Source organism: Centroberyx gerrardi, chromosome 2 (assembly GCF_048128805.1).
Source record: "Centroberyx gerrardi isolate f3 chromosome 2, fCenGer3.hap1.cur.20231027, whole genome shotgun sequence".
NCBI classification, from domain to species: Eukaryota; Metazoa; Chordata; class Actinopteri; order Beryciformes; family Berycidae; genus Centroberyx; species Centroberyx gerrardi.
The window spans coordinates 15,319,725-15,334,206 of record NC_135998.1 but is presented as its reverse complement, the minus strand read 5'-3'; the positions used below and the strand labels follow the sequence as shown (position 1 = coordinate 15,334,206).

The 14,482-nt window shown below is 41.5% G+C and overlaps 1 protein-coding gene across 1 annotated transcript in view; it reads left to right on the top strand.

Annotated features, from left to right (window-relative positions):
• Positions 1-13,899, top strand: part of kdm2bb (lysine (K)-specific demethylase 2Bb) — a 34,319-nt gene extending 20,420 nt beyond the window's left edge. The window contains exons 13-21 of the mRNA XM_078286332.1: positions 1,113-1,343; positions 3,030-3,173; positions 4,615-4,719; positions 4,835-5,161; positions 6,720-7,801; positions 7,901-8,064; positions 11,272-11,433; positions 11,944-12,162; positions 12,999-13,899. Of these exons, the coding sequence (XP_078142458.1) occupies positions 1,113-1,343; positions 3,030-3,173; positions 4,615-4,719; positions 4,835-5,161; positions 6,720-7,801; positions 7,901-8,064; positions 11,272-11,433; positions 11,944-12,162; positions 12,999-13,180 (2,616 nt within the window). The 3' untranslated portion in view covers positions 13,181-13,899. The remainder of the gene's footprint in view (positions 1-1,112; positions 1,344-3,029; positions 3,174-4,614; positions 4,720-4,834; positions 5,162-6,719; positions 7,802-7,900; positions 8,065-11,271; positions 11,434-11,943; positions 12,163-12,998) is intronic.
• The last annotated feature ends 583 nt before the right edge of the window (positions 13,900-14,482 follow it).

Genomic DNA, 14,482 nt, shown 5'->3' with positions numbered 1-14,482 from the left:
ATGTTACAAAACCTACTTTCTGGTTGCGTTCTGAGACTGAGGATGTGGAGAATGGAGGGAGGGGGAACAGAATATGTAATGCAAGGACAGTAACGATGAAGATCAAAAGCATCTCTTCTCCATTACCCAGTTCTATTAAATAGAGCATATTTTGTGTGTACTGTAATAAATCAGTTGCACATAATAATATGTCCTAGTGATCCATGTTATGTGTGAAAGGTGGTCGTAAGTGCAGTGTCTCTTTGAAGTAGAAACATCCATGAAGGGAACTGCTGAATATGGAAAACCCCTTCAGGGACATTCTGGATGTTTTTGTTTATTGTATAGCTCCAGTGTCTTGTGCTTTAGCAGCCGTGCAGAATGTATGCATAGCACTTTTTGATCAGATGTGTGTTTGTGAGTATGTATGTATGTATGTATGTATGTGTGTGCATGTGTGAACGCAGGTATGGGCCCTTTTTTTTGCATGTGTCTGTGTTTGGGACAGACTATTGACTCAGAGCCAAAGGAAGTATCAAGGAAGTCCCCCCGAGCTCCACCATTTAATGCCGACTTCATTTGAATATTACAGAATATTTGAACTTTTGCCTTTACTTATTACATAACTCTGTTGTAAGTGGTTAATGTTTAGGCATAGTGCATGTTGCTAAGAGATTATAAGGAATCATAAAATAAAAGAGCTCGAGGCCTTGCTCTTGCTTTCAGCTTTGACATGTGAAAAGTTTGGTAACAACACTCAAATTTTACAATAATAGTATAGTTCAGTGTTAAGCATTTAGTTTCTGGTGAGAGACTTAGACTTTGATTCCTGACTATGTCTTCATTTTGAAATCAAATGATGCAAGCTTGCTGCTTTTGACTTTGTACGTAGGAATGTGCTTCATAACTATTACTAATTAGATAAGAAATCAACTCACTTATATTGGCATATTCAACCAAGATACTTAAAATGTAGAAGTATAAGATACTTAACATTTTAAAATAATTCATCCAGGCCTGCAAGCATCAAGTGTCACTAAACTGCTTCATCTGACAGTTGGAGTCCTAGCTGTCAAATATTTGTAGGCTGATCTTATAAGATACTTGACTCTCTTTCCTCCTCGTCCTTTCAGCCGCGGCCTCCCAACCGGCCCAAACCTAAGATGGCAGCTTCCCCTGCATCAGCAGTCAAACTGTCAGCTAGTCGGGGAACGTCTGGTGCCAGGAGGAGAAGGACGCGCTGTCGGAAGTGTGAGGCATGCCTGCGTACGGAGTGTGGAGAGTGCCACTTCTGTAAAGACATGAAGAAGTTTGGCGGGCCAGGCCGTATGAAACAGTCCTGCATCATGAGGCAGTGCATTGCAGTAAGTTCCCCACTCATAATGTTCTCATGGTGTTTTATGCATTTTCTTTTACTATACACATTGCAATAATCATTGCTCGTGTCTGTCCGTTAAATATGAACATTACTATTTGTTCACAGAATTGAATAATATGAATAGAGGACAAAATGAGTTTCCACTGATTTCAGTATTTCATGCTGAACACTCACTATTGTCTCCCACAGCTACAAAAAATAAAGAAGAGGTTGCCCTGCCTCTTAATCTGTGATGTCACACTGCCCATGAATTGGAGTAGATTGAAACTGTGACTGTGACTGGAGATCATAATACATTTTATAATGAGGTGCTGTGTAGGACAAAATTCAAACTTTACCTTGTGCATGCACATATTTTACCTCTCAAATACATATGAGGTGCCTATACAGTCAAATGTAATGAAACACCTACTGTTGAAAAAAGTAATGAAATGCTTTCATATACACTATTGAAACATTGTCATGAACACTATTAAAATGCTTTCATATACATTATTTAAACCTCATGCATTCACTATTGAAACAGTCATACACTATTAAAACATTCTTGCATAGTGTCATGCTCTCATACACACTGTCTTTGAGGGCGACAGCAGAACATTTCCTAATGGGGTGGTGACACCAAATATTTATAATAACATTTGGACTGTGTTTATGATATATACTGTAATTACATGGTTCCTAATTGCATGATCAGCAGAGCAAGGAATCATTTCAGTGTGGTAAATGTGTTCAGTAATAAGGATCATGCTGCATATTTGCATACTCTTTGAAGACAAACAGAATACAAAGCTTTGCCTCAGTATACCCAGGCCATGTTACACTTGAGTCTGTCTTTTTATTTCATTTATCAACTCTGGTCCACAGTTCAGTTGTGGCATAGCTGAAATATCTGGAGTGACTGAGGAAACAGGATCAGGTCACTTACATATTTCAGTTGTGACCTGAGTTCCTCATTTTACCCTCTTACATTTTACAAGGGTTTACATTCAATACAAGCGTGATAAAGAATAGCAACCCTACGTTCAAGTAAGTATTAAATAAAGTGAGTAATAAGTAATGATACATGTGATAAATAATAATAATAATAATAAATTTTATAATAATTGACACCAAATCCAAGGCAGATAGAACACAGCAAAGAAGCTGAGATCCTGAAGTTTTGGTTTTCTGGTTTCTGAGTTGAGTCCTGCTGACAAATACTGACTGGGTGGTGGTAGGACATGACAGTGAAATTTTATAATTCTTAAATTCTATTTCCTGTAAATTTTAACAACAATGCATTTATCAGTGACTCCTTAGAGGAACATTGAAAATGATCCTCTATAAATAAAAATAACAAACATTCAGCTTGCTTAACTAGACAACATTAAATTATATTCCGATGTTGTTTTTTGCCTTGAGAGAGATTCAAGTACACAGTACTGACTCCTTGCAACTTCCATCTATCAGTATTAGTGTTATTATGCTGTTTAATCCTCAGGCAGCATACACAAAAAAAATCACTGCTAGCTTGAGTGCAACATTGTAAACACTTTTCTACCTTCAGTGATTGGAAATGTTGTACCTATCTAATCAATCACAACTGTCACCAAATAAGAGTTTTCTGCCCATGAGTATAATAATTTGATACAGCGAGCTCCCGTTCAGCCTATTTTGTGTTCTTCCCCAGCCTGTCCTGCCCCACACAGCGGTGTGTCTGGTCTGTGGAGAGGCAGGGAAGGAGGACACAGTGGAGGACGAGGAGGAGAAGTTTAACCTCATGCTCATGGAGTGCTCCATCTGCAATGAGATTGTTCATCCTAACTGTCTTAAGGTGAATTACTCAACACTAGTGTTTTTGCTGCTGAGTATCGACTATTTCCAAACATAAACCATATTCTTTAGGTTTAGAGTAGTTGAGCCTAGGGCTGAAACGATTCCTCGAGAAACTCGAGTAACTCGATTACTAAAAATCATCGATGCAAATTCTTTGCATCGAAGCTTCGTTTAATCCATATAACTATATACACACTCAGTGTTTCGCACGGATGATTATTACTGTTGCACAACGCGCTGGAGAAAGAGAGAGAAAATAGCGAGGGGCGAAGAGAAGAGACAGGCCAGAGAAAACGACAGAAAGTGTCCAAAGTTTCGGATCCAGTGTTGCCAACTTGGCGACTTTGTCGCTAGACTTAGCGACTTTTCAGACCCCCCTGGCGACTTTATTTCTCAAAAGCGACTAGCGACAAATCTGCCGACTTTTTCTGACCATGGGAAGCAATGTTAATGTGTTGAATCCCAAAGCATTTGGCAATAAATTGGTTCGGCTGATGCCGGTTTTCTCTACTTGCTTGTCTAATCCAGAGAGGTCTGACGGTCACAGCGCTTCCCACACACAGTGTAGCTCCTTCCCTCCGCTGAGAGCAGGGACTGTAGGATAGGGTCCACTTGTAATTGCTACCGGCGTACGCCGAAACTGGCCGGGTGGGCGGAGTCAGCACTTAATATTAAAACGGGATGAGATGAAGGCTAGTAAAGAATGCACGTTAATTATGGCTATATGTAATGGCTAGTTAAGAACGTAAATCAATATGGTGGCCAGTTATGATGTCCCTAAGTTAGCTAAGTTTTGCTCAAGAAAATAACCACAGAAAATAAAATGCTGCAGTCAATTTGTGAAAGCCTGAGCTTCATTCATGTTATTATTATGATAGTCACACACACATACACCCCCCCCCCCCCCCCACACACACACACACACACACACACCTACTCCCCTCACAGTGATGCATAAAATACCCCAGAAAGCAAAATATCAGGTGGTGTAAGTAGCAATTGGAGCCTAAAATGCACCAGTCCAATACAGCAGGTATATTCAGTTTAGTTTGATTGCAGTGAGTAGGGTCAGCAGGTGTAGGGCAACCCTTCAACATAGTAAATAAATGTACATTAGCCAGTCTTATGAACTTGTATGATATTTAGGCCTAGTAATAAATATCAATAACAATTATTATTTCACCTCGTTTTCAGTAAATCACAGTGTCGTATGGACAGCTTCGTGCGGACAGCTTTTCTCTTTTGTATATTTACTATTGCTCTTTAATAAAGCAAAAGTATTTCTTATCCGATTACTCGATTAATCGATGGAATAATCGGTAGAATACTTGATTACTAAAATAATCGATAGCTGCAGCCCTAGTTGAGCCATTGTTTGTGTCCTTTCATTGTCGTCTCTCACTACTTAACAGTCTCTCTCTACGTTCTCTTTTCTTCAGGTAAAAGATTCAGGCGGAGTAGTAAACGATGAGTTGCCAAACTGCTGGGAGTGTCCAAAGTGCAACCATGCTGGAAAAACAGGGAAAGTAAGCATCTGTGTGGATGTTATTCTACATGTGTTTGATTTAGGAAAGGATGACAAAATTGAGCATATCTCAAAACCTAAGAGCAAAAGGTATAAAGTTGTTTTTCCATTTTTCTCACCTTTTGGCCTTAAAGCAAAAAAGAGGGCCAGGATTTAAGTATGCATCTAACCTTCCCGGGTCGCTACTGAAAGAACCGCGGTTAAGCCGGGACATAAAAGAGGAGCCGGATCCACCGATTGTGGCTACAGCAGCTGTCACCACTTTGATCACAACGTCTGCAGTGAAGAGGAAGACAGAGCGGGAGGAAATCCCGAAGAGGAAAGATGAGGAGCCTCCGAAGAAACGCCCCCCCTTGCTGTCTCTGGACGGTACGCCCCGGCCCCGGCTGGAGGACAACCCACTGAGGAAGAAGAGGAAACTGTTCGACACCAATGATGAACCTGTCATTGTTAAAAAGAAGGTAAGACCCTTATCAGTTTGTAATCCTGTCATCCTGAATAAGGTTGAGATTCATAAGGCCTTAATAATCGTTAAATATTCTGAACTCCTAATACAATTACAATGTACTGTAAAATAAAAATAATAAAAATAAAACATAAACAAAACAAAATAAAAATCTCCAAAGTAGAGAATAACCCAAATTAGACAGGATAACACTTTAAGGATACTGGCAACTCTGTGTCTGAGGTGGAGGAAGGTGGAAATGTGAGGGAGGAACTTTACATTTTTGGAAATTTTATGGAGGGATTTCACAAGTCTGGATATAGATAAGATAAGATAAGATGGTACTTTATTGATCCCCTTGGGGAAATTCAGGTACCACAGCAGCAATTGGCGGACAGTGCCAAGGAAGGTCGGGGGAGGAAAGTGGCATTTCTGGAAATAGTGTGGAGAGGAGGGACCAGACGTCACAGAAAAATGGATGGAGAAATGTGGGAATGAAAGGAAGTGGAAGGGATTCGGAAAGCAGGAGCAGAGTCCTAAGATCTTTAGGAGCAGAGCCCTGACATCTCTAGGAGGAAAGTGGAGGAATATCTGGGCATTTCTTTTTTGGGGGATGGAAAAGGACTGTATAGCCATTCTGTAGAGAAAGACACAAATAGACAGACAATTACACTTACACTCCCATTTAAAACTATGGACAATTCAGAGTTTCCAGTTCACCTGACTTGCGTGTCTTTGGACTGTGGGAGGAAACCAGGACACCTGGAGGAAATCCACATGAACACGGGGAGAACATACAAACTCCACACAGAGGACCAGGCAATCAAACCCAGGTCCTTCTTGCTATGAGGCCACAGTGCTTAAATATATCTTTATTCAACAAAATATCAGGCTAATTTAACTAAATCAATGCCATAAAATACATTCAATTAATTATGGCAAGAGGGTGAAATCAGTTTGGAACTTGCTAACTCAAGCTGTAAAAGAAACACAAGCTTTAAAAATGAACACATTTTGTTGAACAGTGTTGATTTGTTTGCACAAATTATGAAATTGTGTACAGAAAATAATGAAAATGAGGGCACAAATTAAAACAAAACAGGGGAACATGCATCTTGGGCACTCAAATTAATCAAAGAGAGCTGCATTCTCTAAAGGTGGGAAGAGGTGTGGGGGAGAGGGGCTTATAAAAGATAGGAAAGGGAGCAGAAGGGCAGACATTACTGGTCAGAAGAGGATTGGATAAGTAAGGCTATGAGTCTCCAGTGTGTGTAGAACGTATGCATTGATAGCAATATGCTTTCTCATCATATTCTTCTTGTAATCTTCCATCCACTTTGCTTGTCTGTATTTGCAGCTGGTGCAGTGTGTTAGGATGACTATTAATTTTTCATCTTTTGTTTGGCAAGCCCATGCTTGGCCTGAATCAAGTCCCTTTTTGGTCCAACCCAAACAAGGCAGGTCTCATTAGGTTTGCTGCATCTGAGAATAAGTAATATAAAACTCTTTTAGAGAAAATGATTGAAAATGAGATGCAAAAATGAAATAATTCTGTTCCTTCTGTTTCTTCTCAGAAGAAGCTTTCCAAACCTGATGATCCGTTGACCCACAAGCTGCTGCGGCAAATCAAGACAGAGAACGATGATGGTGATGATGAAGAGGACCAGGAGGATCGTGAAGAAGAAGACCGATTTTCCCTGGACAGGATTAATGTAAAGGAAAAAAGGGAGGATGATGAAGAGGAGCAAGAGGAAGATGAGGAGGAAGAGGAAGAAGAGGCACTGACAAAGGAGAGAGATGGCAGTATAGAGGACAAAGCCAAGCTTCTGCTGAGTCCACTGCTGAGAACATCAGCAGCCAGAGAAAGTGACCAATCATCCTCCAACTCTCCCAGAGCCGGCCCCAGCAGCGAATCAGGTGACTCCCAGGAGAAGAGTTCTGGGCAGCTCAAGGCTCGCCAGCAGCGCCGCCGCCTCCCCAACAAAGAGCTGAGCAAGGAGTTCAGCCAGGAGATTCAGAAGACAGAGGACTGTCTGGCCAACCAGAACCGCAGACCGTTGAAGATGGAGGACAGCCCAGCCAATCACAACCGACGACCACTGAAGAGTGAGGACTCTTTGACAAATCAGAACCGCAAACCACTAAAAACTGAGGACTCGACCACTAATCAGAGCCGCAGGCCCCTTAAAATTGAGGAGGGTCTGGCCAGTCAGAACAGACGACCACTGAAAACAGAGGACAGCCTGGTCAATCAGAACCACCGGCCGGTAAAGACCGAGCCTGAGAGTGAAGGGGAGGAGCCAAAACCTAGATGGCCGCTCAATAATGGCAGCAGTGACCTGGGTGACTGGCTGCGCCACAGGGGGCGGGAGGTGAACGGGACGCCGCGTGGGTACTCGCCCCTGGGCTGGAACAGAAGCCCGCCAATCACACCTATATGCCCCCGCCCACTTCCCTGCCGGTCACCACCGAAATGTATCCAAATGGAGCGCCATGTGATCCGGCCCCCTCCCATCAGCCCCCCGCCTGACCGGCTGCCCCTGAGTGATGGAGAAACACACGTAATGCGTAGGGAGGTGTGGATGACGGTCTTCAGTCACCTGACTCACAGGGATCTTTGTGTCTGCATGCGTGTCTGCAGGACCTGGAACAGATGGTGAGTGTGAGATGTGCTGAACCTCCTGGAGTCCTGCGGAGTCTCTTCACACAGCGGCCCTCTGTGAGCATGTGCTAAACCTGTTGTGTGCCTCCCCAGGTGCTGCGACAAGAGGCTTTGGGATCACATCGATCTGAACCGCTGTAAGTCCATCACCCCTCTCATGCTCAGTGGCATCATCCGCAGACAGCCGGTAGCTTTGGACCTCAGCTGGACCAACATCTCCAAGAAACAACTTAGCTGGCTCATCAACAGACTGCCAGGTAAACAAATTCAGAGCAGAACACTATACTCTGATTATGATTTATAAATAAGTTTAAAAAAAAAAACTAGATTAGGTAAATTTTCTGAAAAAATGGTGAGTGTGCTTGCTGACGAAGCAGTGGTTTGTGTGTGTGTGTGTGTGACTTAAATATCAGGGACGCAAACACATCAGGGGTCAAAAAGGTGACAAAAACCCAAACACGCATTATAGCTAGGGGGGTCTGGTGGCATTCACCTCCAGAGAGAAATGTTTGAAAAATGAAGATAAGATGACAGTTTATTGTTCCCCGCTGGGAAATTAGACTTAGAATTAGAATTTGCAGTGGCAAAAGTAAAAAGAGAAAAAGACATGCAGAGTATAAGCAGTTTATAAAAAAGCAATATAACAAATAAGCAATAAAAAACAGTAAAAGGCTATAAAACAATAAAGCAATACAATAGAATGTAAACAGTGTACATAATGTGAAATTGGGCATTGAATTCACATTAATAGTCTGCAGAGGGACATTTAAATCTCTTCTTAAAATTTACTTTTATCATAAAGTCTTTTTGTAAACTTTGCCTTTATTCATTTCCATCCTGTTGGCTTGTCTGTTGTTTATTTATTCCATTTGTTTTATCCCTATGGCTGGGTATATTTATTTTACCTTATTTTTTATTTTACTTCTAATTTATTACTTTATTACTGTTTTACCTCATCGATATTTCTGTTTCATGGATCTGTCCTTTCTCTCTTTACTGTGAAGCACTTTGTAACTTTGTTTTGAAAAGCTCTATATAAATAAAAATTATTATATGTACATACATGTGTCATGGCTTGCAGACTAGCGCAGTAAAGAAACTATGCCTTTATCGAATAAATACAAATATATTACAGATATTACATAACATTATATTACAATATTACAGAATGTGCCTTTCAGATATATGCATTACCAGCTGTCCTATGTAACAAAGCTCCTGGACAGAATAACCATACGCACAGAAAAAAAGGCAGTGTACAAAACACATGTGCATTATCATCTGGTCACAGTATCAGAAAAGTGTCATATGTGCAGAGAGTGTGCAGATATGTACAGAAAAGTGTCCACCTACAGTCCAGAGTCTAGGAATGCAGAGAACAGTGCAGGATAGTCTGTATAGTATCGTCAGTCCAGTGTGGTGCATTTTTCCTGCCTCCGCTCCCTCCTAGTTGGCTGAGAGTGGAGCTGCTTGGAACACGAAGCATTTTGATAGTTGTCAGCACAAAAGAGCACCTAAAGCACTCTGTGTGGCACTTTGGGGGGGATGAGGCGGAGGCTGAAGCTGCATCAGCTCACCATAGAGGCGGTGGGAGGTGTTGTCTAGGATGGAGTTGAGTTTATTCTCCCTTCTTCTAACACCTCCAGGGTGTCCAGGCTCAGCCCTACAACACAGCCAGCCTGCTTCACCACTTTGTTTATCTCTCCTGCATGCCCAGCCTCGATGCTGCCTCCCCAGCATGCTGCTGCATAGAACATGTTGAGTAGTCTGTTATATACATCGAAAGACCTGAGCCTCCTCAAGAAGAACAGTCTGCTCTGCCCTCTCTTGTACAGTGGCTCCATGTTGTCAGTCCAGTCCAGTTTGTTGTTGATGTGAACGCACGGGTATTTGAAGGACAGCACCATCTCTGCCTCCACACCCTGGTTGGTGACAGGTGTCGGTGCCTTCCTGCTCCGTCGGAAATCCACTACCAGCTCCTTTGTCTTGTTGACGTTGAGCTGCAGATGGTTCTCCTTGCCCCACCTGATGAAGCTCTCAACCTGAGTTCTGACTCCTCTTTATTGCCCTCACTGATGCATCCCACAATAAAGGAGATTATGGAGGTGGCATGACTGTAGTCTCAGGTGTAGAGGGTGAACAGTAAGGGTGATAGAACCATCGCTTGGGGTGTACTCATGCTACTTTTCAGTATGTCCGACACACTCCTCCATAGGTGGACAAATTGCAGCCCGTCGGATAAATAGTCGATAATCCAGGACACCATGGTGTTGTCTACCTGCATCGCTCTGAGCTTCTCCCCAAGTAGGAAGAGCTGGGTGGTATTTAAATCACCGGAGAAGTCAAAAACATGACTCTCACCATGCTTCCTGGCCTCTCCAGGTGGGAATAAGCCCTGTGTAGCAGGTATGTGATGCCGTCATCCACACCTATGTTGGCCTGGTATGCAAACAAAGGAGTGGGTCAAGGGCGTCTCTCACCCAGAGTCTGACGTGCTGCAGGACCAGTGTAACGAAACGTCAGTGCCACGGGCCTATAGTCATTCAAGACACTGGTGTATCCCTTCTTGTGAACTGGGACCAGGCAGGAGGTTTCCCACCGCAGGGAAGCCCTCTCCAGCCTCGGGGAGAGGTTGAAGAGGTGCTGGAAGACTTCTGCTAGTTGGCTGGAACATGACCTGAGCACCCTGGGGCTAATGCCATCAGGACCAGGTGCCTTGCCTACATGGAGCCTCTCTAACTCCCTTCTCACTTGATTGTGGGAACACTTTCAAGTTGTTCCTTTGAGCCATGAAGTCACTGCAGCAAAAAAAAAAAACGCAGCATGAGCTACAGTTGTAACACTAGCAGAAACTTCAATATTTTCAAACACTGGATGTAACTAGCTACAGTACAACTATATATACTTGACTTGGTGAAAACTGCAAACTTAAATAGAGTATTCTTTCAATTAGGTATTATGTTTAGGTGTTGATAAAAAGAATGTATCTATTGAATACATGTGAATGTTTTTGTGTTTGTTTTGGAAATTAGAATTCGGCTATTGTCTTTGTAGAACTTTTTAAATTATGAGACAGAGTATCCTCCCCTAGATAGATAATTGTATCCCTAGAGGATCCTGAATGCTTTAGATGCTGTTCTTTGTTACTTATAAATTTATTTTCCGGATTATGCAGTTACTGTAATTACATTAGCATAGTTATTGCATCTGTGATTGTTTATTTTGCACCCTCAGGTTATCTAAAACTCTGGAGACAGGAAAAATGAAAAATAGGGCACATTTTCTTTAACAGACTGAAAGCTGAGATAAATCTGCAGAATATTTAGCTTGCCATGGTGCTGTTTGTGGTCATTGGAACAGATTTTAAGGTATGCACAGAGGAACCCAAAAAAAGATCAGTTTGTTGTGTTTAAAAAGTGAGCTGTCATCATCTAACATGCTGTGTGTCCTTGCTGTTGCTGCAGGTCTGCGTGTGCTGCTGCTGTCAGGATGCTCCTGGGTGGCGGTCTCTGCTCTTTGCACCTCTAGCTGTCCTCTGCTGCGCACCTTGGATGTGCAGTGGGTCGAGGGACTGAAAGACGCCCAGATGAGGGACCTGCTGTCGCCTCCTACAGACAACAGGCCAGGTACCAGCCCACCATCCACTAGCTGTTTCAAAATAATCTGAGGCATTAATGCCTAAAACAGTGATCATGAATTGTTTGTAAAAGGAAATTCATGAGAAAATTAGGTTTGTGTCATTTTCAGTGCCGTCTGGTTCCTCTCTGAAAGTCTTATCAGATCTTGCAGTACCTGTTATTTGATTTTACTGACTTTAAACTGCTGTCACATCTAGCATCATAGCTATAAAACAATAACAATATCACAAAGTTTGAAAGTGACTGGACTATTGCATGATGGAAAATTGCATGATTCTAAACAGCCAGTTGATCAGCTGATAGCTGATCAGCTAAAATCTTCATTAAATAAAAACAAAAAAAACACCCGCCTTCCTCCACAAGGCAAATTCATATGTTGAAATATATAATTACTGTAGATTGACTGTATAAAATAGATTGCTCCTCTCTCTCTCTCCCTCTTTCTATCTTTCCTTCTCCCTCTCTCTCTCTCCTCTTGCCCTCTTTTTGTCTTTGTAGGTCAGTTAGACAACAGGAGTAAGCTGCGTAACGTAGTGGACCTGCGCCTGGCGGGCCTGGACATCACGGACACCTCTCTGCGCCTCATCATCCGCTACATGCCCTTGTTATCCAAGCTGGACCTCAGCTACTGCAACCATGTCACTGACCAGTCGGTCAACATCCTGACAGCTGCAGGGACGACCACCAGAGACTCCCTCACTGACATCAACTTGTCAGGTAGGAGGCTGAACAGACTGTGACACTGTAGACTGTAGTGATAATAAAAAAATAAGTAACCAAGTTGTTGGATGTAAATCTGCCTGCGTTCTACTTGCTCCATCTCATAGCTGATTTCTGACTTCATGAGATACATTTCATGAATTACAATAAAGAGGTAACACCAAAAAGTTGAGAGGTGCTGATCAGTGGAAGTAGACTGGAAAAAACAAGAAAAAGTGTGTCGCGCACAAGATCAACCCCTGATCTTGAAGAAGGCTGCAGGGCCAAAATGTCAACAAATAAAGAATATTCTCTATGGCGCTGGAGTGTGCGACACACTTTTTCTTGTTTTTTTTACATTTCATGAATTATTGTCTCTGTCTACAGGGGGCAATATGCTTCCAATGAACTTATAAATCAATTCCATAGATGTAAATAAAATAATATTTTTCTCTACGTAATGCTGTTCCTTCAGAGGCATGAGATTAAGTAAAAATAGATTTTGCCATTTATTACAAAGAGAGGAGCCGTTCAACAAGTGCCATAAATAATCAGGCCCCATGGTTCTTGTCTTCCAGAGAGAGTATAATGCTATTAAATGAAACACAGGACAGTTATGGAAGGAGCAAATAGACTTCCTGATGGGTGCAACAGTCTCCATGTTCTCCACTGTCTGCCTCTCATCACAACTGAAGCACATCAAAACACTGCTCACCATAATGCAGCCTTTGGGCTTGAAGTCCCAGAATATCCTAAAGGATTGATTAATCCATGTGTTTAACAGCTCATGTCCGTACAGGTGACCTGTTCTGCATCACTGGTTCTTTTTCTCCTAACCTCGTTTCTTCCTGTAGTTTGCAACAGGGTCACAGACCAGTCGCTGACCTACTTCAAGCGCTGTGGAAGCATATGCCATATAGACCTGCGCTACTGTAAGCAGGTGACCAAGGAGGGATGTGAACAGTTCATTGCAGAGATGTCAGTCAGTGTGCAGTTTGGCCTGATAGAAGAGAAACTACTGCGAAAGCTCAGTTAGGCAGAGGAGCGTTGAAGACTGCACCACATGCACAAGTGGTAATACTACTGTCCACATGGAGGCAGCAGATGACTGTATTTCTGTGGAGAAGCGGGTTGTGCTTCACAACCTCTGTGGGCTCTAACAGGCACGGGGGGAAGTGTCTGTTTCTGTAAAACTTGATCTTAAGGGAACCTGCGCTGCTAAGCAGAATGTTTTGTAAAAATGGAAATTTTAACCCGTGGAGGTGAGCAGGATGCCACTTTTCGCTGGAATATTGCAAAAATGTTTTTTGTTGTTGCTGTTGTTTTTCTGAAATCTTTGCACCTGTTTTTACGTTATTTATTTCTTCAGATGGACTGTTTATGTACCGTATTATGATCATGTTTTGGTGTTCATAGACTATTTTTTGTTCCAATGCAAAGGTAATGCATTATAGAATAATATTTTTGTATCAGAAAGTGTTTCATACATTTATGTGCAGTATTGAATGCACTGGTGTACTATATAGTACCATATAAATTGATAATCAATCTGCATTACTGTTAAGCTTTTTATTGTTGAGAGGCAAAAGTCGGGGATTTATTACCAATACAGTAGGATGGTAGCTTGTGTTTGTGTAAGTGTTTTTATATTTTATTTTTATGTACCAATGTTCTGTTTCTTATTGGACAAAGGTACTATACTTTTTGCTTTTCATAGGACTGCGTACTATATTACTATGTCCATTTTGATTTAATATCTAGACGAAAAAGTTTAAAAGTTATTTGCACTGGTAGAAATGAATACATGAATGTATTCATATATATATATGTATATATATATATGTATACATATATATATATATATATATATATGTATGTATATATATATACATATATATATATATATACATATACATATAAATATAAATATATATATGTATAGCTAGCAGATTTTTTCAAAGCCAAGATGTTTTCCTGATTCTGCTTATAGTTTGTAACTATGGGACATATTAAGACATAACTGCATACTAAGGTCTCTGTCAGTCTCCAGACACATCACACCTGAGTATTATTGGTGCTTTGTGAAGGGAATCCTTTTAGCTCTGCATGCAGCAAAGAAATCTATTCACACAGCAATCAATAGATTTAGTAACTGTCAAACAATACAGTCATGTGTTTCCCCGTCTTTAGCAGAAATGTTCTTTACTCTCAATAAGGAATTCCACTGAAATAGACATCTTTAAAAACGTATTTCTTAGAAGTTTTTTTCTTTTGTTTTATGACTTTTGAGTTGGGAGTTGTAAAGTTGCAAACCCATGCCTATATAGCATTGCCCGAA